The sequence below is a fragment of the Diabrotica virgifera genome, chromosome 6 (genome assembly GCF_917563875.1).
Source record: "Diabrotica virgifera virgifera chromosome 6, PGI_DIABVI_V3a".
NCBI classification, from domain to species: domain Eukaryota; kingdom Metazoa; phylum Arthropoda; class Insecta; order Coleoptera; family Chrysomelidae; genus Diabrotica; species Diabrotica virgifera.
Window position 1 is genome coordinate 149,097,649 of NC_065448.1, and position 22,686 is coordinate 149,120,334.

The 22,686-nt window shown below is 34.5% G+C and overlaps 1 protein-coding gene across 1 annotated transcript in view; it reads right to left on the reverse strand.

Annotated features, from left to right (window-relative positions):
• Positions 1 to 22,686, reverse strand: part of LOC114329182 (trafficking protein particle complex subunit 10) — a 143,603-nt gene that overhangs the window by 87,878 nt on the left and 33,039 nt on the right. The window contains exons 4-6 of the mRNA XM_028278205.2: positions 17,256 to 17,458; positions 12,154 to 12,429; positions 9,267 to 9,473 (exon numbers count right to left, since the gene is read on the reverse strand). Of these exons, the coding sequence (XP_028134006.1) occupies positions 9,267 to 9,473; positions 12,154 to 12,429; positions 17,256 to 17,458 (686 nt within the window). The remainder of the gene's footprint in view (positions 1 to 9,266; positions 9,474 to 12,153; positions 12,430 to 17,255; positions 17,459 to 22,686) is intronic.

The following is a 22,686-nucleotide window of genomic DNA, read 5'->3' on the forward strand; positions in this document are numbered from 1 at the left end:
GAAAAAAATGAACATATTCACTGCCAAATAACTCGAAAAGTATTGACTTAGTGAAAAAACTCTATAGAAGAAAAGTTACTTAAAATTAGCCGTTTATCCATTTCCTGACTTTCTTTTAACGAATATTTTTTCACACCCAAGAGGGGGTGAAAACCACCACCAGGGCAAAAGCACATATCAGCACAATATCACATTTTTTCTTTGACTTGTTAGCTATGTGTATGCCAAATTTCATGTCAATCCAAGCGGTTCTTTAAAATTTAGAGGTTTTGCAATATTTTACCGTTAAAGAACGGACTAATAACTTAGCAATACAAATTTAAAATCTTCTGTGTATTTAAATCATTTCAAATGATCGAAAAAGCGCGCGAATACTTGTGACGTCCCAAGTTATAATACAGTATGTCCCTGTAAGTTGTATCCATATGGAAAACTTTTTTATTATTAATTTTACGAAAAAAAGGTATTCTTTATAAAAAGCTCTGCATGGTCCAAAACCTAAGATTTAACCATATAATATCAAATTTTTTGAATATTATACGAGGTATGTCAAAAAGTTTGAATTTCACTCAAGAGTAAAGTAGCTTTATTTTTCGTAATATTGGAAATTGCTATTATGGAAAGTTGATTGGAATTAAAAACTATATTCTAATATGCAATTACATCCTTCTAATTGAAACATTTTTTTTTTGAAAAATTATGGATAACTATCATTATTTTTTCAGTTATTTCAATTCTGATAACTCTTTTATTATTATTTTACGAAAAAAAGTGATTCTTAATAAAAAGTTCTGGATGGTCTGAAAATTAAAATACAACCATCTTATATCAAATTTTATCAATTTTATACGAGGTATGTCAAAAAAGATAAATTTAGATCAAAAGTAAAGTATGTACTTTATAGTTCAGAATATTTCAATTAGAAGGATGTAATTACATACTAAAACATAGTTTTTAATTCTAAATAACTTTTCATTATATCAATTTTCGATATTGTGAAAAATAAACGTATTTTACTCTTGAGCAAAATTCATATTTTTTGACATACCTCGTATAAAATTGATAAAATTTGACATAAGATGGTTGTATTTTAGATTTTAGACCATGCAGAACTTTTTATTAAGAATCACCTTTTTTCGTAAAATTAATAATAAAAGAGTTATCTGAATTAAAATAACTGAAAATAATGTTAGTTATCCATAATTTTTCAAAAAAAAATTTTTCAATTAGAAGGATGTAATTGCATACTAGAATACAGTTTTTAATTCCAAACAACTTTTCTTAATAGCAATTTTCAATATTGTGAAAAATAAAGCTACTTTACTCTTGAGTGAAATTCAAACTTTTTGACATACCTCGTATAATATTCAAAAAATTTGATATTTGATGGTTAAATCTTAGGTTTTGAACCATGCAGAGCTTTTTATAAAGAATAACTTTTTTTCGTTAAATTAATAATAAAAAAGTTTTCCATATGGATACAACTTACAGGGACATACTGTATAATGAGAGATCTCCTGTCTCGTATAAAGGTATAAACCATTTTGTTTACATTGGCGTTTGATACAGTTTTGAAGAGATAGTATTGAATTGTATGTGTTTACTATGGAAAATAAAAATAAATACTATACGTGTTGTTCAGTACCATTGTTTAAAAGTACAACAACAATTAAAACCCCCCAATAATAGTATATTAAGTATGGAGAACGGTAAGGGTTTTATACCGATCGTAGACAATTGTTCGGAGGAGGAGCGGAGCGACGACTCCAATTATTGTCTGAGATCGGTTACCCTTAACGTTCGACATGCTTATAACGTTTTTTGCACGATTGATACCATTATAAATGATAAAATTGAACATTTTCGTCATATTGACTAGTTTCACTCATTTTATCAAGATAGATACTTTGGTTGTTGGGTAGTAACTAGGGTGCATAACAACAATGGAGAATTGAGTTTTTATTTAGTTGTCAATAATTTTAAGTACAATTTTGATTCTTATAAATTAAAATATGAGCGAAAGTGAATTTGAAGAAATTGAACGGGCTTGGGAAGAAGGGTGTTCCGCAATTATTCCCGAAAAATCCAAAATCCGTTATTAAAATACCTACCAGGCTCCTGGAAGCCTCTGGGCAGAATATTCAATGATTAAATCCACCGTTTTTCTTTATGATGGCATTGATATTTCCAAGTTTTCAACTTCGATCGCGTATTTGAAGAGAAAAAATGTTGGATACTACTAATGTATGCGATTCTGCAGGAGTTTCTGTTAGAAGTGAAACCACAGCCCAAACAAGTGGGATTTCATTAAATAATTTAACGAATTGTACCATAAGTTTCAATATTAATAAATAATTCGTTAGTTTTCTTTATTCTTTCAAAAAATAAATTAAAATTAAGAGATTTTTTAACTCGACGGTAAGTGAATTACTTACCGTCGAGTTGGAGTACTTACCGTCGAGTTGGATTACTTACCGTCGAGTTGCTAGTAAATGTCACCTACTAACGTAAAATCTGTCACGGTAAACAGTCAAAAATGATCAATCGTGCAAAAAATATATTATTAGATTACCAGTCGATAAGAAACGGACTTTAATAATGTGGTTACATGCATGTTAAAAGGACGTTAAAGACATTTTAGTTCATTCTCAAGGTGTTCATGTATGTGAAGATAATTTGAATGTAAGTATTTAATATCTAATATAGTATAATAAACCAGGAGCAAAAGTTTGTGAAGACTATAGGACCATAAGCCTAATGAGCCATCTGCTCAAGCTATTTTTAAAAGTCATCCACAATAGAATTTACCGAAAATGCGAAAAACAAATTGCGCCCAATCAGTTTGGATTTGTGAACGCCGTTGGTACGAGGGAGGGTTTATTTAGCGTACAGGTGTTGTTTCAGAAATGTGGAGATGTCAGCTATGATGTTTTTGCATGCCTTATTAACTACAAGAAGGCTTTCGATAGAGTCAGGCATGAACAAATGATGAAAGTGCTGAAGAGGACAGGGATTGACGGAAGAGACCTGAAAATAATAGCTAACCTGTATTGGAATCAATCAGCAGTGCTCCGAATAGATGAAGAATATACAGATCAGGTTAAAATCTTAAGGGGAGTGAGACAGGGATGCATAATTTCACCGCTGATATTCAATCTGTACTCAGAGCACATTTTTGAAGAGGCTCTTAAAGATATTGATGAAGGCATCTCAATAAATGGAGTCAAGCTCAGTAACCTGCGGTATGCAGATAATACAATAGTGTTTTCCAATACCATAGAAGGGCTGCAAAACTTAATGAACAAAATAAAGGAAACAAGTAGAACATATGGACTAGATATAAACATGAGCTCTGTGTTCAAGAGCCATGACCTCACCCTAAAAACAAAAATAAGACTCCTTAAATGATACGTGTGCTCAGTGCTTGTATACGGAGTAGAAACGTGGACATTGAAGGCAGAAACTCTATCGAAACTGCAGGCTTTTGAGCTATGGTTGTACAGAAGGATCCTGAAGATACCATGGACAGACAAAGTCACCAATGAAGAAATACTACGGAGGATGAACACAACCGCAGATTTAATCAACATCGTGAAGGGCCGAAGGACATATAATGAGAAATCAATGCAGATACGAGCTACTCCAATGCATTTTACAAGGTAAAATTGAAGGAAAAAGGCCCCAGGACGAAGAAGAATATCCTGGCTTGCTAACCTGAGAGCATGGTATAGAAAGACCTCAACACAACTATTCCGCATAGCAACCAACAAAGTCATCATAGCCAGAATGATCGCCAACGTTAGGAACGGACAGGCACCCTAAGAAGAAGATTCAATATCTGTTGCCTGCTTAAAAGTTTTTTTAATAAATCAAGTGTATTTTAAACAAAAAGAAAATAGAACTTTTGGTATATTTTGGTACACGTACATTATAGATTAAATGATATTTAGCTATTGGGACCGTGCAACTTCGGAAAAGCCACACCTGGTTTCATAGCTCGGCAACTTTTTTCGCACTTTTAGTTATATTGGTTGCTGGATAATTGTCAAGGCCGTAGCCCAAAAAAAATTATAAGAAGAAAAGATAAGATTTAGGTTATGTTATTAAAAGGTAAACAATTGTATGTAGTAAATAAAATTAGTTATTAAAATGCAGTACTGCAAGCAAAATATAATTAATTAAATATACTTTTATATAATAATTGCATATCATATCAATATTGTGAGCAACATATAATTTTTCTTCTTCAATGACAGTAGGTATAAAATATACGTCAATTTGACAAGTTCAATTGGCAATATGAATTATTTAAGAAAGTTGCAAGATTTCTCTGCTATTCGCGCACGATCGTTTCTCGTATCCCCTCCAATAAAAAAAGTGTCTTAACAATGAAGAATAAACAGTCATTTCACTGGTTTAAATTAATATGTTATGAAAAATAAGAATATTTTTAGTATTCATTTCAGTGTGTTTTCTTCTAGGAGCAAAACGATAACAATCCACCAGCACATGTTTAACGAAAAGACAAGTAATTGTTAGATATCTTTAGGTAGCCGTCATTGGTTGTTTTAATAGCTAAACTTCACGTAATTTAGTTTTTATTCTAATCTAATGACCAATCCATGAACGAAGTATTTGTTGTTTGATGACTTCGGTCAGATCTGTGACTAGATGAACATACTGCTTTAGCAGCTTGGTTTGCTTTTTTGTTTCCTATTATACCAACAAGAAATGGAGTCCAGTTAATGTGGCGATAGTTATCTTTTTTGTGTATGGTTGGTGGTATATATGTTACCGTTAAAACCCGATTTCAGTTAAAACCCGAATTTACTAGGAAAAACTAGTTTTAACTAAGCGCTTTAGACAATTCTAGTTTTAACTAGTCAAAACTAGATATGACTGCTAAATTCAGTTAAAACTAGAAATCGCGAACGGATTTCATTTAGAGTCGTTTATATGCGATTCTCTTGTGATTGCATATCGGTCAAATCTACCTGACAGCGGCTATTCATTTCTGAATGCAATATAGGTTTGGACACAAGACCTCTCTTCGTTTTTATATTTTTACTCTTCTTGCGTTGCGTTGGCAGGTTTCACACATTGGTATAAAAGTATTGATCATATCAATAAAAAGTTATATTTAACTATTTACTGGCGGTTTCAGTCTTCAACCTATCCCAATTTCCATGACAAATAGCAACATGGGCTCCTTCAATTATGCCAAAAATATTTTCGACAGTTACATAATATTTGATGGGATTAATTTTAGAAGCTAATTTTTTTATCTCGCCACTTCAACAATTCTAAATCATTTTAGTCTTCGATTTTGTACTGGTGTTTTCTTGGCAGACAGTTCCGCATCTTGTACTTCGACCATTAATTTATTATATATGCTTTTGGTCACAGCATTGGAGTGATTTTATTTCTTCTCTGTCTCTTCCACTTGTAAAGTCATTTTCAAAACACGTTCTTTTCACGTTCTTATCTCTCTGCTCTTAATCTGATCTTCGATATTATCACTATTGGTGAATAATACACAGTGTGGTGTAATATAACCAATAAAAACGTTGCAAAACAATCAACAGTTTCACACACTACTTTGCTACCGACCGGCCGCCTTCGTCATTAACACTACCCCGAACAAGCCCTAATGCATACTTCTTGTCTCTTGCAACAATTTTAACTGGTATTTGCCAGTGATTCCAAAAAAGCTACTTTGACCTAATATAAACTACTCTAAATGAAATCCGTTCGAGATTTCTAGTTTTAACTAAATGTAGCAGTCAAATCTAGTTTTGACTAGTTAAAACTAGAATTGTCTAAAGCGCATAGTTAAAACTAGTTTTTCCTAGTAAATTCGGGTTTTAACTGAAATCGGGTTTTAACGGTAACATATACACGGCGGTGCAAAAAAATCGATTCACTAAAAATTTGGTCATTTTTGAAGTTTCGAATTTCCTAAACCTGTTGTTCGATTTAAGTGATTTTTTTACCACTTTATAGCCTTATTCATTGACAATATCGCTGTAATAATATTGTTGCTAGACAGTCAAACTGCCATTGTATACAGGGTGTACGAATCAAACTGTGACTTTTTATCAAAGTTCGCATCACCCTGTGGACTATTCTAGCATTTATAAAATACTGAAATTAAAACCTAACTATAGCCTCAGGTTTTCTTAACATTTTGTCTTTCGATTCATTCGCTTATGTTGGATAATAAAAAAGTTAGGTACTTTAACAACTGACCATGTTCGTCATCAGTACAGGGTTTTTTTGAAATAAGTGCGGCAAACTTAAAGGGGTAATTTTACACATGAAAATAATGTCAGTTTGCTTAATAATCCTATGTCCGCAAACGCTTCGTTTCCGAGATACGGGATGTTCAATATTTTTTTACAAACTGACGATTTATTTATTGCTTTAAAACCAGTTGAGATATGCAAATCAAATTTGGTGGGTTTTAAGACGTAGTTATTGCACATTTTTTGACATACAATTAAGAATTTTATATTCACCATTGGCGTGCGTATGTGTAATATTATCGGTCATAACACCCGTTTGCGCGCCAATGGTGAATATAAAATTCTTAATTCTATGTCAAAAAATGTGCAATAACTACGTCTTAAATTCCACCAAATTTGATTTGCATATCTCAACTGGTTTTAAAGCAATAAATAAATCGACAGTTTGTAAAACAAAATTGAACATCCCGTATCTCGGAAACGAAGCGTTTGCGGACATATGATTATAAAGCAAATTGTCATTATTTTCTCACGTAAAATTATCCCTTAAAGTTTGTCACACTTATTTAGAAACACCATGTACTGATGACGAACATGGCCAGTTGTTAAAGTACCAAACTTTTTTATTATCCAATATAAGCGAATGAATCGAAAGACAAAATGTTAAGAAAACCTGGGGCTATAGTAAGGTTTTAATTTCAGTATTTTATAAATGCTAGAATCGTCCACAGGGTGATGCGAACTTTAAGAAAAAGACACAGTTTGATTCGTACACTCGGTATACAATGATAGTTTGACTGTCTAGTAACAATATTATTACAGCGATATTGTCAATGAATAAGGCTATAACGTGGTAAAAAAATCAGTTAAATCCAACAACAGGTTTAGGAAATTCGAAACTTCAAAAATGACCAAGTTTTTAGTGGATCGATTTTTTTGCACCGCAGTGTATATTGTTTATTTCTTGAACCATAAAATAAAGATACAAAATCACAATACCTTGGCTACGTGATCAGAGGAACAAAATATCAGCTTCTGAAGAATATCATACAGAAAAAAAATTAGGAAAGCGTAGCGTTGAAAGGCAACGAATGTCATGGCTGCGCAATCTCCGGGAGTGGTTTTTATTGCTCTTCTAACCAGCTTTTTAGAACTGCACCAAAAGACGGCACCTTAAGAAGAAGAATTTTTTGAACTAAAGGATTTGTTGAGTAGACGTTTCTTATAGAATGGATTCATTAAAGTCAATTAGCACATATAGCAATAGACTCTTTCTTCGCTCTTGAAGGCATCTTTATATAAAATTCTGTCAAATTGGGATGGAAGGAGTACATTTTAGAATAATTGTCTAAGGATAGAATTAGAGTTTTCTACTGTATAGAATCTGCATAGAGCATTGGTGAAAGCTGGAAGATTATAACTCGATGGAGGTGTCGCAGAAATACGGTTAGTAGTTATACTTGAAAGATTAATGGTACCTAATAAATAAATTAGTATTGGTGGTGCTGTGGGTGTAGATTTGCATCCATTTATAGGTGGCTGCATATATGCAGTTGATTTCTCGATGACCCGGCACAGTAATAATTTTTGTCCCTATCTACTAAATATCTCTCTCTCTCTCTCTCTCTCTCTCTCTCTCTCTCTCTCTCTCTCGTTCCATCCCTCCTTGTGGAGTATTGGGCGCTTATGCGTTTCTTGGCCAAAAGTGTAAGATTGCTGTCTGGCCGGAACAGCGCATCTTCTTTTGTTTTCATTCTCTGGATAAATTGTGAACTAATTCCCTCCACTCTCTTCTATCTTTTGCTCTCTTTTTGACTTCGCCCCATCTTAGTCCAATTTTTTCGTGTTCTCTCGTTGTTGTTCTTTTCCAGCTATTGTCTGGTCTGCCTCTCTTTCTTTTCCCCTCTGGTTGATATTCAAGTGCTTGTATTGCTATGCTGCTTTGGTCTTTCTTCAAAGTGTGGTCGATCCATTTCCATTTTTTTCCCTGACTGTAGTAGATATGTTAGTTTGCTTTGTTCTTTCCCATAGTTCTGTATTAGTTATTTTGTTTGGCCAGTATATTTTCAGGATTTTTCTTATAGATTTGTTTACAAATGTTTGTAGTTTTTTAGCTGTATTTTCGTCCTGTTTCCATGTTTCTGCTCCATAGAGGAGTATTCGCGGTGTGCAAGTACTTGGAAGGGCATTGAGAAACGATCGTGCGCGAATAGCGGAGAAATATTGCAACTTTCTTAAATAATTCATATTGTCAATTGAAACTGTCAAATTGACGTACATTTCATATCTACTGTCACTGAAGAAGAAAAATTATATGTTGCTCCACAATATTGATATAATATGCAATTATTGTATAAAGGTAAATTTAATTAATTGTATTTTGCTTGCAGTACTGCATTTTAATAACTAATTTTATTTACTACATACAATTGTTTACGTTTTAATAACATAACCTGAATCTTATTTTTTCTTCTTATTATTTTCTTGGACTACGGCCTTAACAATTATCCAGTAACCAGGACTAATATAATTGGCCAATATAATTAAAAGTGCGAATAAAGTTGCAGAGCGTAGAAATAGGTGTCGCTTTGCCGAACTTGCACGGTCTGTTAATGCAACTATTAGGTAAAGATTAGGTACTGTTAATGCAACTATTAGGTAAAGATTTAAATTTTTGTTGTTTCCGATATTTCGTTTGTTTGCCAAATTATATTTAAAGCGTTGAATGCGTGTTGAGCCTTTGTTATTCTCGTCTGTATATCCTTTTTACACCCCCGCTCCTTTCCATCACAGATCCCAGATATGTGAACTTGTCTACCTCTTCTACTTCTGTACCGTTTATCATTATTTTATTATCTACTACATGTACTAGAAAGAAATGGAACACTAAAAGTGTCGCAAGAAGAAATATAGTGTAGGGTATCACGTTAACAAGAATTGCTAGCAAAATAACGTAATACATAAATAGAAATATTATTAATTTTAAATATATTCTTAAACAATATTATATTATGTACTTACCTTTTGACTGGCATACTCCCAGACACCGGCTGTATGTAGGGAATATTCTTGAACTTCGTCGGCATGATTAAATTTATCACAAGTATTTAGCACTTCCATTGCTGCTAAGAACAACCAGCAAGCTATAGCACCAGGTGGAGCGGTTATTTCTAAAACTAACAGCTCTCGGGAACACGTATGAAGAAAAGGCAAGCACCGGGAGGCCATCTGCAAAAAAAGATAAATATATGTAATGAAACTAGATATACTATCATAACTTTAATATTGCTGTGCTCTAAGGCATCATCTCCATTTCAAATTGGAACACACTCAGGCGACGTAAGAAATTCTGAACACACTCTTGGCCGTTACCTGTGGAGAGATCGATCGAATTCTGTCAAGCGCTTATGGAGATTTCATTTTCACTTATAGAAATAATAATATATTGTGAATATTAACATTAAATGTCGTTTCGATATTTTAAGTCTTCTTCTTCTTTTACTTCTTGGAGATCTTTCGATCTGTTTAATTCTGCAGCTGCCTCTGGTTAATTTCCTGGGAGGTAGACTGCCAACTATCCCTCCATCTTTTAGGTGGTCTTCCAGGGGTCTTGAACCGGGCGGGTTGTTTTCTAGGGCAATTTTTGGGAGTCTATTCTCATCCATTGTCTTACATGTATGTACCACATCCTCTTGCGCTGTCTTCCCCATCTTACAATATCTTGAATTTTACATTGCTCTCTAATGTCTGTATTTCTCACTCTGTCTCTTCTTGGTTTCCCCACTATTGTTCTTAGGGTTTTCATTTCGGCAACTCTTAGCATCTGTTTCGTTTTGTTGGTGTCTTCGCGCACTTCTATGCCATATGTCATGATCGGTCGCTTTGTAGATTCTAATTTTACTATCTGTGCGCATATACCGATTTGACCAGACTATCTCCTGACAATGCATCTGCTTTGTTGATCTGACTCCTCAGGTCCTTAACTGGGTCGTGGGTGCTTGATATATCTATGTCCAGATATCTGAATTGCATCACCTGTACTATGGGGTTGTTCTCAACCACTAACTTACATCTGAGAGGATCTTTTGCTATTGTCATACATTTAGTTTTGTTGGCAGAAATGTTCATATTTAGTTGGCGGCTTATTTGAAATAACTAAAAGAGCTGTCTCTGAAGATCATCTTCTCATTCGGCAATAATTGCTGCATTATCTGCGTAACACAGCATACCAATTCTTTTGTTGCCCATTCTATATCCGAGATTAAGAAATGTTACTTTGTTTACAATTTTGCCCATGAGTAGGTTAAATAAGAAGTGGCTTAAACTCCCGCCTTGTCTAATTCCTCCCGGTGTTGGAATATTTTCAGTAAGAGGTAATCTGCTCTAACTTTGGTTACGTTGTTGTTATTTAGGTTATGGACTATCTTTGTTATACTGGTCGGTATTTTATTTTCTATCAATATATTTAGAATGTCTCCCAGGCGAGCTCTGTCAAACGCATTCGTCAGATCAATAAAACAAATATACGCTGGCATGCCGAACTCTATAGCTTTTCTTTTATTTGTTTTATTATAAATACTGCGTCTGTTATAGACCACCCCTTTGTAAAACCTTGTTGCTTTTCAGCATTAGTGATTTGCCTTTCCAATTTGTCCTTAAAAATACCCGTGAAAAGTTTCATCGTTGTATTTAAAAGGGTTATTCCTCTGTAGTTTTGTGGGCAAGTTTTTTGTCCTTTTTTAAATATGGGGATTGTGATGCTCTTATGCCATTCCTCTGGTGTTTCTGTTTCGTTTAAGATTTTTTTAAAGAGCTGCGACAGTTTACTTGCAAATTCAGGGCCTCCATATTTTAAAAGTTCATTGGGTATACCATCCGTTCCAGGTGATTTTCTGATTTTTAGCTTCTTGATCTTTGCTTCTACCTCTTCGTCATTAATTGTAGCACTTATATGTGTTTCGTATTCGTTTATATTCAGCGGTTCTTCAGCATCATATAGCTCTTTAAAATGCTGTTGCCACGTCTCTATAGATACTCCCTTGGTCTGCACAAACTAGTTAACTGGTTTTTTCCTGTTCCGAAGCATTTTCCATACTTTCTTTTGGGCACCCTATATGTCGTAGTCATGTCGCTAAAGAATTTAGCCCAATGTTCTCTTTTGTTTGATTTTATTTTTGCGTTTACTTCCTTTCATACTTGGGACATATTCTGCGAGAGTTTCTTCAGATTGTGTGCTTTTATATCTCAGGTAGCATTTACGTTTTAATTCAGAGAGTTCTTTTACCTCTTGACAAAAACCACAGTTTGGTGTGGTTTGTCGGCCAAGTGTTAATTTTCCGTTTTCCAATCGCTTCTTCTGCTGCTTCGTTGATGCATTTCTTAATTTTTTGCCAAGTATCTTCTACTCCCAATTCTGGTTGTAAGTTGATCTCTTTTAATTTGCTGATAATTCTGTTCTCATAAAGGAGTTTTGTACTCTTTGTTGCTAGCGACTCTATATTGATATTTTAGGTAATTATTGTATTTAAAACATGTTTTAATACAATTCTATATTTTAGAGCAAAACAGCTGTCTTTTAATATCATTACATATAAAATATAAAGTAGGTCGTTTTTGTAACAAAAGTTGTATTGTTTTATTCAGAAATTATACTTCGGTTGCCGTTCACGCGCCAGCGAGTGAGAGTTACTTCAGTCAGGTGCCATTCAATAAAATGGCTCCTAGCCGAGTTCCATCCTCTTCAATAGGCAGCGAATGTGTTAACTACTTAGCATTGAAAAGAATATACCTTCAGTAACTTTACAGTAGGACCACCTGTTTTCAGCCACTTCTTTTCAGAAAAAAGTTGAGCAAAAGTATCGCCGTTACATTAGAAAAACATGTTTGTATAAAAATATCAAAAACTTACCTCCCAAACTTTATTTGTGAGCAGTAACATATGAGCCTGTTTAGCAAAAAGGTAAGCTCTTAATTCTAAAATGGATGGGTCTTTTGGTAACTTGGAGCAACCGAGCTTCAAGCCGTGCCACCTCTCTAAAGGTTTCTGGAAACTCCCCAGCCAACTGACGCTGTCGCTCGTGATGCCGTTGACTACAAATTGAGAGAAGAGAGCATCCAATTCGTCGTACTGAACTAGAGCTTCGTCGTACAAACCTAGCATTTCTAAAACTTGGGCCAGTTCCTCCTAAAAAAATAGTTCAATTAAGTCTTCAGAAAATTCAACAGATGATGCTCGTAGTGTAGAAAATTATAGGTTTTGCATTAACATACTTTTTCAGCAGACTACTGTCAAAATTTCAGATCACAAAATTTCAACTTTACTGTCATTTACTTAACCCTTCCAATAATGCAAGGTCATAGAGAACCCAAGAATAATTTTAAAAAATACTACATCGCTAAACGCGACTCTAAAATGTATTGGGATGGAATAACTCAGTAGAATACAGTATTCGCTTGGGTATGATATAACCTATAAAAATTATTTTCGATCTCAGTCTACATCAAACACTGGATGATTGTAGTTCGCGCACGTCTTCTCTGTATGTTTACGAAAGTTTTTTTTATATATGCGTGAATTACATATATGTCTTCTGCGACATCTCAGCAGCAATGAATCAGAGAATATATTTATCCCAGCAGTGTTTTCTAGAATAACATTATTTATTGCGTTTCAGGATGAATCGCGCTTTCATGTTCAGTTATGGTACAACGACCGCTACCATCCAGTATATTCTACCACGTGGGTTCAACACGAGGCAACCGCCGCGTCGTAGCGTTGAATATTCTGGACTTAATTGCGACGTAATGAAACAGCAATTCAGCAATAATAAAAATTATAAAAGACCATGTAAAAATCAATATTTTTCAGTCTGATAAAAAATAGTAAAAAGTAGTCTGATTTAAATGTTAAAGTAAAGTCTGATTTTAAATTATTGAGTTGTAACTAAAATCTTTTTTTTGTCGAAATAAAAGTTTTTAATTGTGAAGTTCAGTTTTTAAAAAAGTGTTTTTCCCAAGAACATTCATAATTCGCAAAAAGAATTAGAAGATATAGTCGAAAACTTATCTGTTTTGGAGGAACCACAAGATTATTTTTACGACAGTGATGACAGCGCAGACTATAAATACTCTGATACCGACTCTTCAATGGATGCGTGTTACCGCTAGTCTGGACTTGCGGTCTGAGACGAAAGAAAACTCTGGAACAATCTTAAAATCCTACTAAAGCAAAAATCTAAACCACATTCACATCTCTTAGTCAATGATATCATCTTAACGATCCGCTAGGTAAGACTGACGCTTTCAAAAGCTCACTCCAGGCAGCCTTTATCTCACCAGACAACCCCAATTTTAACGAGCGACACAGACGTGATATCGAAACGAGTGTGAAAGAAATGCTCCACACTCCCCTTCAGCACATGGTAGCCCACCCTCACCCGATGGTGGCTCCTGTGCAGGAACAAACCGTCAGGAAGATGTGTAACATTGGAAAAAACACATCTCCTGGCCCTGATGGCATCCACACAAGATGCCTTAAAAAACTTCCAGAGAGTATTATCCCGCTGCATACCAAAGCAATCAATGCTTGCCTTAAGTTGAACTACGAGGTCTGGCTATTAAATAACGAGACTGCGCGCGCAGAAGGCCTCCTAGAGGGCAAGAGTGGGAAACGGATGCAGCATTGGATAGCTGGAAGTGTCTACTCTTCCAGTACCAAAACACGTTTTTGTCGCTGTAGTAGTATTTTTCCTGTAGAGGTTAGAAAAGAACGTGTTTTTCTCGTGCCGATAACAATGTGTGACGAAAAACATGAGCAACATATTAATGTGAAATTTCTCGTTAAATTAAAAAAAGCTCCGACTGAGTGCTATAATTTGTTGAAAGAGGCCTATGGTGAGAATTTTCTATCTCTTGCGAGTGTTTTCGAATGGTATAAACGGTTTTCTGAAGGCCGAGAGAGCGCTGAAGATGACCAACGTCCAGGTCGACCTGTCTCTGTTTCAACTCCGCAAACAGTGACCAAAATAAATGAAATTGTGCGCGGAGATCGTCGTATGAGCATTAGGATGATTGCTGAGACTGTAAACGCCGATAAAGAAACTGTCAGAAAAAATTTACGTGACGAATTGAACATGAAGAAAGTCTGTGAAAAGTTAGTCCCAAAAAATTTGACCCCTGACCAAAAGCTCGTCCATCAACAGATCTGCTCAGATTTTCTTGAGAAAATGCATGAATTAATGCTTAAGAGCATGAATTAATGGAAAACATCATCACTTGCGACAATCCATGCACTGGAAAACTCCTACATCGTCAAGAATGAAAAAAGCAAGGATGTCGAAATCAAAATTTAAAGCCATGCTAATCGTTTTTTTCGACATTAACGGCATCGTGATGACTGAATGGGTTCCAGGAAGGTCAAACTGTAAACCAAACTTACTATTTGAAAGTTTTGGAAACGCTACGAGAGCGAGTTCGTAAGAAACGGCCGGAGTTGTGGAAAAGCAAGTCGTGGATCTTGCACCAGGACAACGCACCTGCCCATAATGCGCTGTCTGTCAAGCGTTATTTAGCCGCTAGAGGCATTCCAGTGCTCGAACACCCGCCGTACTCGCCTGATGTAGCACCCTGTGATTTTTTCCTGTTTCCGAAGATCAAGTCTGTCTTAAAAGGAATCCGGTTCGAGTCGATGGAAGAGGTGAAGCGAAAAACGGCGGAGCTCCTGAAAGCTCTAACAAATGAAGACTTCCAGCATTGCTTTGACCAATGGAAAAAACGAATGGAACGATGTGTGGCGAGGGAAGGGGGAATATATTGAAGGAGAGCATTCGATTGTAAAATAATTTTTAAAATAAAACTCTTTTTCATAAGCAGTCTCGTTATTTAATAGCCAGACCTCGTACTTTCCAACTTCATGGAAAGTAGTCAACACTGTCATGATTTCTAAACCAGAGAAACCCCCCATCAACACAGAATCCTATAGACCAAGAACCTTCAGAGCTGAACACTCTACAAATAATACAATGATTGAAGCAGCACCATTCATCTCCCAAGGAATCAATGAGCGTCACAGATGCGGAGTCTGCCTATCACTTTGCTGCCTATAAGGTTCATCAAAATCATAGATTCCTATCTCTCAAATCGAACAATACGCGTCAAAGTCGCCAACCAACTATCCACACCATGCACTCCACTATCTGGAGTCCCACAAGGTTCAATATTAGAAAAATACTAGATTTGTTGTAAAGTATATTTTAAAATACCCTAAATAAGGGTCACATTAAAACAAAACGTTTTCGGATTAAGAAATCCATCATCAGTGTTTCTAAACGCCCTAAAATTAAGTATAACCTAATTAATTGAGAAAAAAGTTAAAAAGTTGACAGACGTTTAAAAAACAAGAGGCCACACTTACAAAAAATAGCATGCCTGAGCCACCAAAATGTTTTGGGTAAAAACCCTTTAAATGTGAACAATTATGTTGTATTACATGTTAACATAATAGTTTAAGGGTGTTCCAGATATGCCTGGATATTACCCAGGGCAACACAGGACTCTTCCCACGTGGTTGGAATTTTTTGTTGAATTAAACCTCACATATTGGATTTCAATGGCCAACTGACAACTGAATACAAGAGCAACTCAGAAGGACGTCAAGAACTGTCAATGTAACCTAGATGTTATATTGTTATTTTAGCCACATCGTTTAAAGTTTATTTTAATATTTGAGATAAAAACAGTATCAAATTTGCATATATGTTGGAGTTCAAGTCATTCGAACATAAATGAAAAATTTTAAATTATCCATTAATTAAGTAAATAGGAAATTAAAATATTTACTTTACCAGAATTTATGCAGTCAACAATACCTATAGTTGTTGATATCAGTACACTTAGACAAAAAAAGTGAGAAAGGCCTTATTACGTATAGACGTCTAGGAAAACAAAAATGTATGTAATGTGTACATATTTATACAATTCTAAGGTATTAATTGACGGATAGTATTAATTGATGATTTTTGTTTCCGAGTTGTGACTGCATAGCTTCACTGAGGATGCATAGATGCTGAAATAGCTATATGGAGATGGTGGTCCAACTCTGAATCAAATAAAAACAAAACCTGCCTTATCTTTTTCATCTTTACTCAGATTTGAGTATGTACCTGAAACTGTCTTTCGGTCCTTTTCCTAGACGAAACGAAGGTAAATACGTGGCTAGTGTCCTTTATTTGCTTTCTTCGATATTCGTCGTCTCTTTTGCTTATATATTGTCAAAGCCGGAGATACAGGATGCAGCCAGAAAGCAGTTTCTTAACGAAAAGTCTTGGATTTAAAATACTGTTCATTATATTTTTATTTCAATTATTCTAATTGTATAAAAGTAGTAAACTTTGTATCTAGGGTTTTTCGTCTTCCTCGTATTACGAGAGATGTCGCTGTTTTGCGTCTAAACAGGTGAAAACATTGCATCGCCATGTTTTCCCTTAAATAGGCAGGATTGTTGATTTTTGTTTCAGAGTTGTGACTGCATAGCTTCACTGAGCATGCATAGATGCTGAAATAGCTATATGGAGATGGTGGTCCAACTCTGAATCAAATAAAAACAAAACCTGCCTTTATCTTGAAGCATAATTGTTTTGATGATTGATAATTTGCTTTGATGTGTAGAATGTAAATATACCCAAACTTTTCTAGCCGCGAGAAGTGACAGTACCTTTCAGTTGATATATGAATCTATTAATAAAGATAGGGGATTCAAGGGGATACCTCCCCGTAAAACCGGTAAAAATAGGGATTAAGTTATAGACCAGGTGCGACTCCAACACAGGCTACTTGTATGATACAAACAAAAATAGAACCAACAGAAGGCACACTTGGTCAACGAGTTGTACTAAAATTAACGGACCGTGTTACTAGATACAGTAAAAAGAATACGACAGCACTGCAATTTGTAGTAAGTACTTAATACTTGTACTTTAAGTACTTACTGGTACTTGTAGTTTAAGTACTTACTTGAAGTGAGAAATATTGCATAAAATTCCATCCCTGTTCGTTCCTTTTTTCTCTTTGTTGTCGGACGTACTCTTCTAGTCTGTAGACTGCTTTTGCATAAGATGTTAGCAGGAGATGTCGAATGCGGTTCACCAAACCTCTCCACGAATCGGCAGAGCGAGATTCGATTTTTCCGGGATTTATCACAGATATACATCGGTCACCTAAAACAGAATAACTTTATCATAAAAATTTATCATTATATTCTACAGTGTGGAAGGCACTTCTGGAACCCGTCGATTTTTATCTATAAATGTGCGCCTTTTAAACATAAATTTAAATGTACAAGGTGATTCACGCAAATCTAGCCTAGCATAGGCATAGTCCACCATCTTTATTTATAGTGAAACACCCTGTATATTTTTATTTTTTTAAAAGCTCCTTCACAACCTGATCTTACCAAACTATTATTAAGTAGGGTCTAGGTTCTATTATGAATATACAATAATAAATTTCGTCAAGATATAAATACAAAACCCAATATATTGATACTTGTTTAGAAAATTGATATACTTAATTAGCTAATAGCTAATTTAAAAAAAAATAATAGAGGAGACGGGGAGAGTTGGACAAAACGGGATACCATTCTTGTTTATTTTTATTACGGAAAAAATGTTAAAGAAATTATCATATTATTATTTTTTATAGGTATAACATTTATTGAAGCACACAAAACATATTTTTAACTATTTTTAATGACTGGAAAATAGTAAAAAAATATTTATTAAAGCCCTACACATCCCGTTTTAGCATACCACGGTTGGATAAAACGCGATAGGTTTACAATATTTAATTTTTTGCATAACATTATCTAAAAAGTATAATTAAGTAGACATAAGACTGCAAAGCAAAATTTACCTTTGAAAAAACAATATCTTCAGTAGTCAGAAACTTAAAAATAGGCTTTTTTTATGTTTTATTGCAAAATGGGAAATAAGACCTTTTATTTAGGACTAGGTACGTATATCAGAACAAAAGTCACATAAAAATATGTTGTTCTTTTCTGCAGTATGAGAACACGCTTTATCGCTATTTAAAAAATTAATAGGACAACAAATAAATAGGTGGATAAAACGGGACATAAGAAACTGTATCCCATTTTATCCAAAGTGTCCCGTTTTGTCCAACTCAGACATTTTTCAAAACAAAAATGGCTCCTGCCTAAACGTGAAAATAAAATTAGATAGACTACACATGAAAATATTCGTTAATGAGTGCTTAATTAAGTGTAATAGTCACCGGAATTATATGTTTATATATGTAGGCAATATAATGTAGAAAACAACGCACTTAAAAGTACAAAGTACCAAAAAAATGGAGTCAAACAATTCTAAACACAACAACTTTTCTTCAAATAGTGGCATCGAGGTAAAACGAAGTGAGAATGTTAAAATGACGACTGAGAACGAGTTTTCGTCGTTGTCCGATTGATAGCAGCACTAGTTGGGTCTCTAGGCTAGGTATCCCGTTTTATCCGACTATCCCGTTTTATCCAACTCTCCCTTACCCTTATTTAAAGTGCGATAAATTATGAATTTCAAAATTTTATGTATTTAACGTCTTGACGAAATATGTATATATACTTTCAAAATTTCACGTTATACTGTTCATAATATAACCTACATAATACACTTTTTTGAGATGAGGTTGTTAAGTAGCTTCTAAAAACATAAAAATATACGGAGTGTTTCATTAAAACTACCGATCATGGACTATGCTAGACTTCCGTGAATCACCCTGTATATTTAAATTTATGTTTATTAAGCGCCCATTTGAATTTAAAGGTCGCTGTGTCCCAGTATTTTTTATAATTTTCTAAAATAAGGACACAAACTATTTTATTTCATAAGTGGTTTCCATACTTTATAATTTCAAAATTGCACCCTGTATTATTCATAATACAACCTACATGATACAGTTCGTTGAAACCACGTTGTTAAGCAGCTAAAAATAAAGCTTATGGAATAATCTTCAGATTATGGAAGATTCGTTCTGCTTCAGAATCTAAATATTCTACTCATTCATCCGGTTACACCTATTCCTCAGTAATTTTCACAATTGTTTTTATGTCCCTTTTTAAGTCTAGTATGTACTGAAATATGATGTTTTCCATTCCATAGGAATTTTGCTTGTGATTATGCATTCTTAAAATAGTTGCCGAAGATGTTAGTTATAACTTATATATAATTTTTTCGTTTAGTACTTGAGCAACTCGTTCAGTACTTGAGCAACTCTCCAGGTATATCGCTGGTCCAGGTGCTTTGCTCTTGAGCTGTTTACATACATTTTTAATTTCTTCTGTTGTTAATTCTACTGTTGTTTAATTTCTTCTGTAGAACATGGTTTCCATGTTCTTGAAACTAGACTCTATTCTCTACTAGAAGTTCTTTGAAATACTGGTCCCAGTTTTCAGGTTTTGTGCTCGGTACTACTCTGTTCTTCTTCTTCTTCAAGTGCCATCTTCGTTCCGAAGGTTGGCGATCATCAGGGCTATACGTATTTTCGAAACTGCTGACCGAAACAATTCGTTGTTGCTACAGCTATACCATTCCCGTAAATTCTTTAGCCAGGAGTTTCGTCTTCTTCCTATGGATCTTTTTCCTGCTATCTTCCCCTGCATAATTATTCGAAGCAGTTCATATCTTTCGCCTCTTGTAATGTGTCCCAAGTATTGCAGTTTTCGGTTTTTTGATCGTAAATATGACTTCCTTTTCTTTATTCATTATTCTCAATACCTCGACGTTTGTGACTCTCTCCGTCCATGATATTCTCAAGATTCTGTGATACATCCACAGTTCAAATGCCTCCAATTTTTTGATATCAATCTTTTTCAGCGTCCATGACTCCATTCCGTAGAACAGCACAGAAAGTACGTAACATCTCATCAGGCGAAGTTTCATTTCAAGGCTCAAATCACTTCCACAGAACACTCTCTCATTTTAGTGAATATGGATCTGGCTTTTTCTATTCTTATTTTGATTTCTGCTGAGCTATCGTTGTCTTCATTTACAAAAGTGCCTAAATATTTGTATTTGCTAACTCGATCGATAATTTCATTGTGTAAATATAAATTTTAGACATTTCGTGTTGATTTCGATATTACCATAAATTTAGTTTTCTTTATGTTCAAAGATAGTCCATATTATTCGCTGCAGTCTGCTATCTTATTCACCAATGTCTGTAGCTCTTCAAGTGTTTCTGCGATCAGAACGGTGTCGTCGGCAAATCTCAGATTGTTTAATCTAACACCATTTATTTTAATACCCATGGATTGCTCAGAGAGTGTTCTATTCATTACGTCTTCGGAATAGAGATTAAACAAGGTTGGTGACAGTATACACCCTTGTCTCACACCTCGCTTTATTTCAATTTCTTCAGTGGTATTATTCTCTACTCTCACTACTGCTTTCTGATTGTAGTACATATTTGCTATTAGTCGGATGTCTCGTTTATCTAAATTCTTTTCTGCCAGGAGTCTGATTAGATGATCATGCCGCACTTTATCAAAGGCCTTGTTATAATCTATGAAACACATGAATACATCTTGATTTATGTCAAGACATCTTTGCGACATAACGTTCAGTGCATACTCTGTAGTATGTCCTTATTCTTTTCTTTTCTCAAATTTTTTATCAAATTCCAGCTTTCTGTGCTTCTGGTTCCTCCTAAGTATTTATTCATTGACAGTTTCTTTGCCATGATTCGTTCATCTTCTTAGAAATTTGTCTTTTTCTACAACCACTATTCAAAATGCACGTTTTTCTACAACCACTATTCAAAGTGCACTTTTCTGCACGGTTTTATGTTAGCAAACTTGATATTTTCTCACAGTATAAGATATTTGACATTAGTGTGCAGAAAAGTGACGTTTCTGTGCCGCAAAGTGACGTTTCTGTGCCGCAAAGTTCTTTTCTGCACAGTTGACTACCTCATTCTGAGTAACGTTATATTCTGTTTACATCCGTGGACTACCGCATTCTGAGTAACATTATTCTGTTTACATCCGTGGTTAAACTTTAGACAAATATATAACCTATAAGACAATTATTATATTTAACTATAGCATAGAAACTAAATTATGGATGTTACAACTGTTTTATTTTACAATTTTATTCTTATTAAACATTTTATAATTATCAAATAACCAATAAGGATTTAGCAACCTGTGCAAGAGACGTCGAATGAAGTAGGTTTTGTGTAAATCCGTGACTGCATAAATATAATGTCAATAATGTGTAATAATTGTTTAAATTTAAACAAATTAAGGCAGTGCATTAATTTTTTAACTGATTTCTGTGCAATTTATTTAGGTATAAGGAATTTAAATTGATTAGTAGGTATTAATTAAATACAGTTTAAAATTTATCACATAGGTACCTATTATAATTAATCGTCGTTTGGAAATTGTGATTTTTATTTTTAGGAAAAACTGTGCTTGTAGAAAAAGTATAGTGTGAAACACGTGCAGAAAGGTAATTTCTCACTCGTTTGAATTGCGGCACTCGCTTGCGCTCGTACCGCAACTTTTCAAACTCGTGAGAAATTAGTACCTTTCTGCACTTGTTGCACAATATACTATTCTGCACAGTTTTATGTTAACAAAGTTGATATTTTCTCACAGTATAAGATATATGACATTAGTGTGCAGAAAAGTGACGTTTCTGTGCCGGAAAGTTCTTTTCTGCACAGTAGACTACCTCATTCTGAGTAGCGTTATATTTTATATTCTGTTTACATCTGTGGTTAAAGTGTAGACAAATATATAACCTGTAAGACAATAATTATTATACTTAATAAATAAACTAAACGCAAAAAGTATCGCATAATTTTTGAAACAGAAAAAAAAGTTTGAAAATAATTTTTAATTTTTAGCAGAATGTTGTAATACCGGACTATCGTCTTCTTTAGGTGTCTACAAACCCATAACATTTCAAGTTGAAGCGTGCTTTTGAAGAAAAAAAAAGTTGTTAAAGCAGAATATTTATTTTGGACATTTGTGTTCGAGAATTTGATCTGTTCACTATGTCTGCTTGAGTTTTCAATCAGGAGGTGCGCTCTTACAAAAAATGAGTAATATAACGTCAGAAAAAACAGCCCAAATTGTAGGTTTAATTGGAGATGGTCGATCGCAGCACTATCTTGCTGAAGTTATGGGAATCCACCAATTCAGCGTTTCAAGAGCTTTAAGAAGGTATGGAGAAAGTAGAGGATACACAAAAAGACCAGTTCCAGGACTTACCAGATGCGCGAACCCAGCAGATGAACGTTATTTACATCTGTAGACTTTGCATACACATCATGTTACAGCTAGACAACTGCAAAATGATCTTTCCATAGCCCGTTGCCCATAATGTTCGGTTCGTAAAGTGCCAATTCGCTTAGAAACAGATTA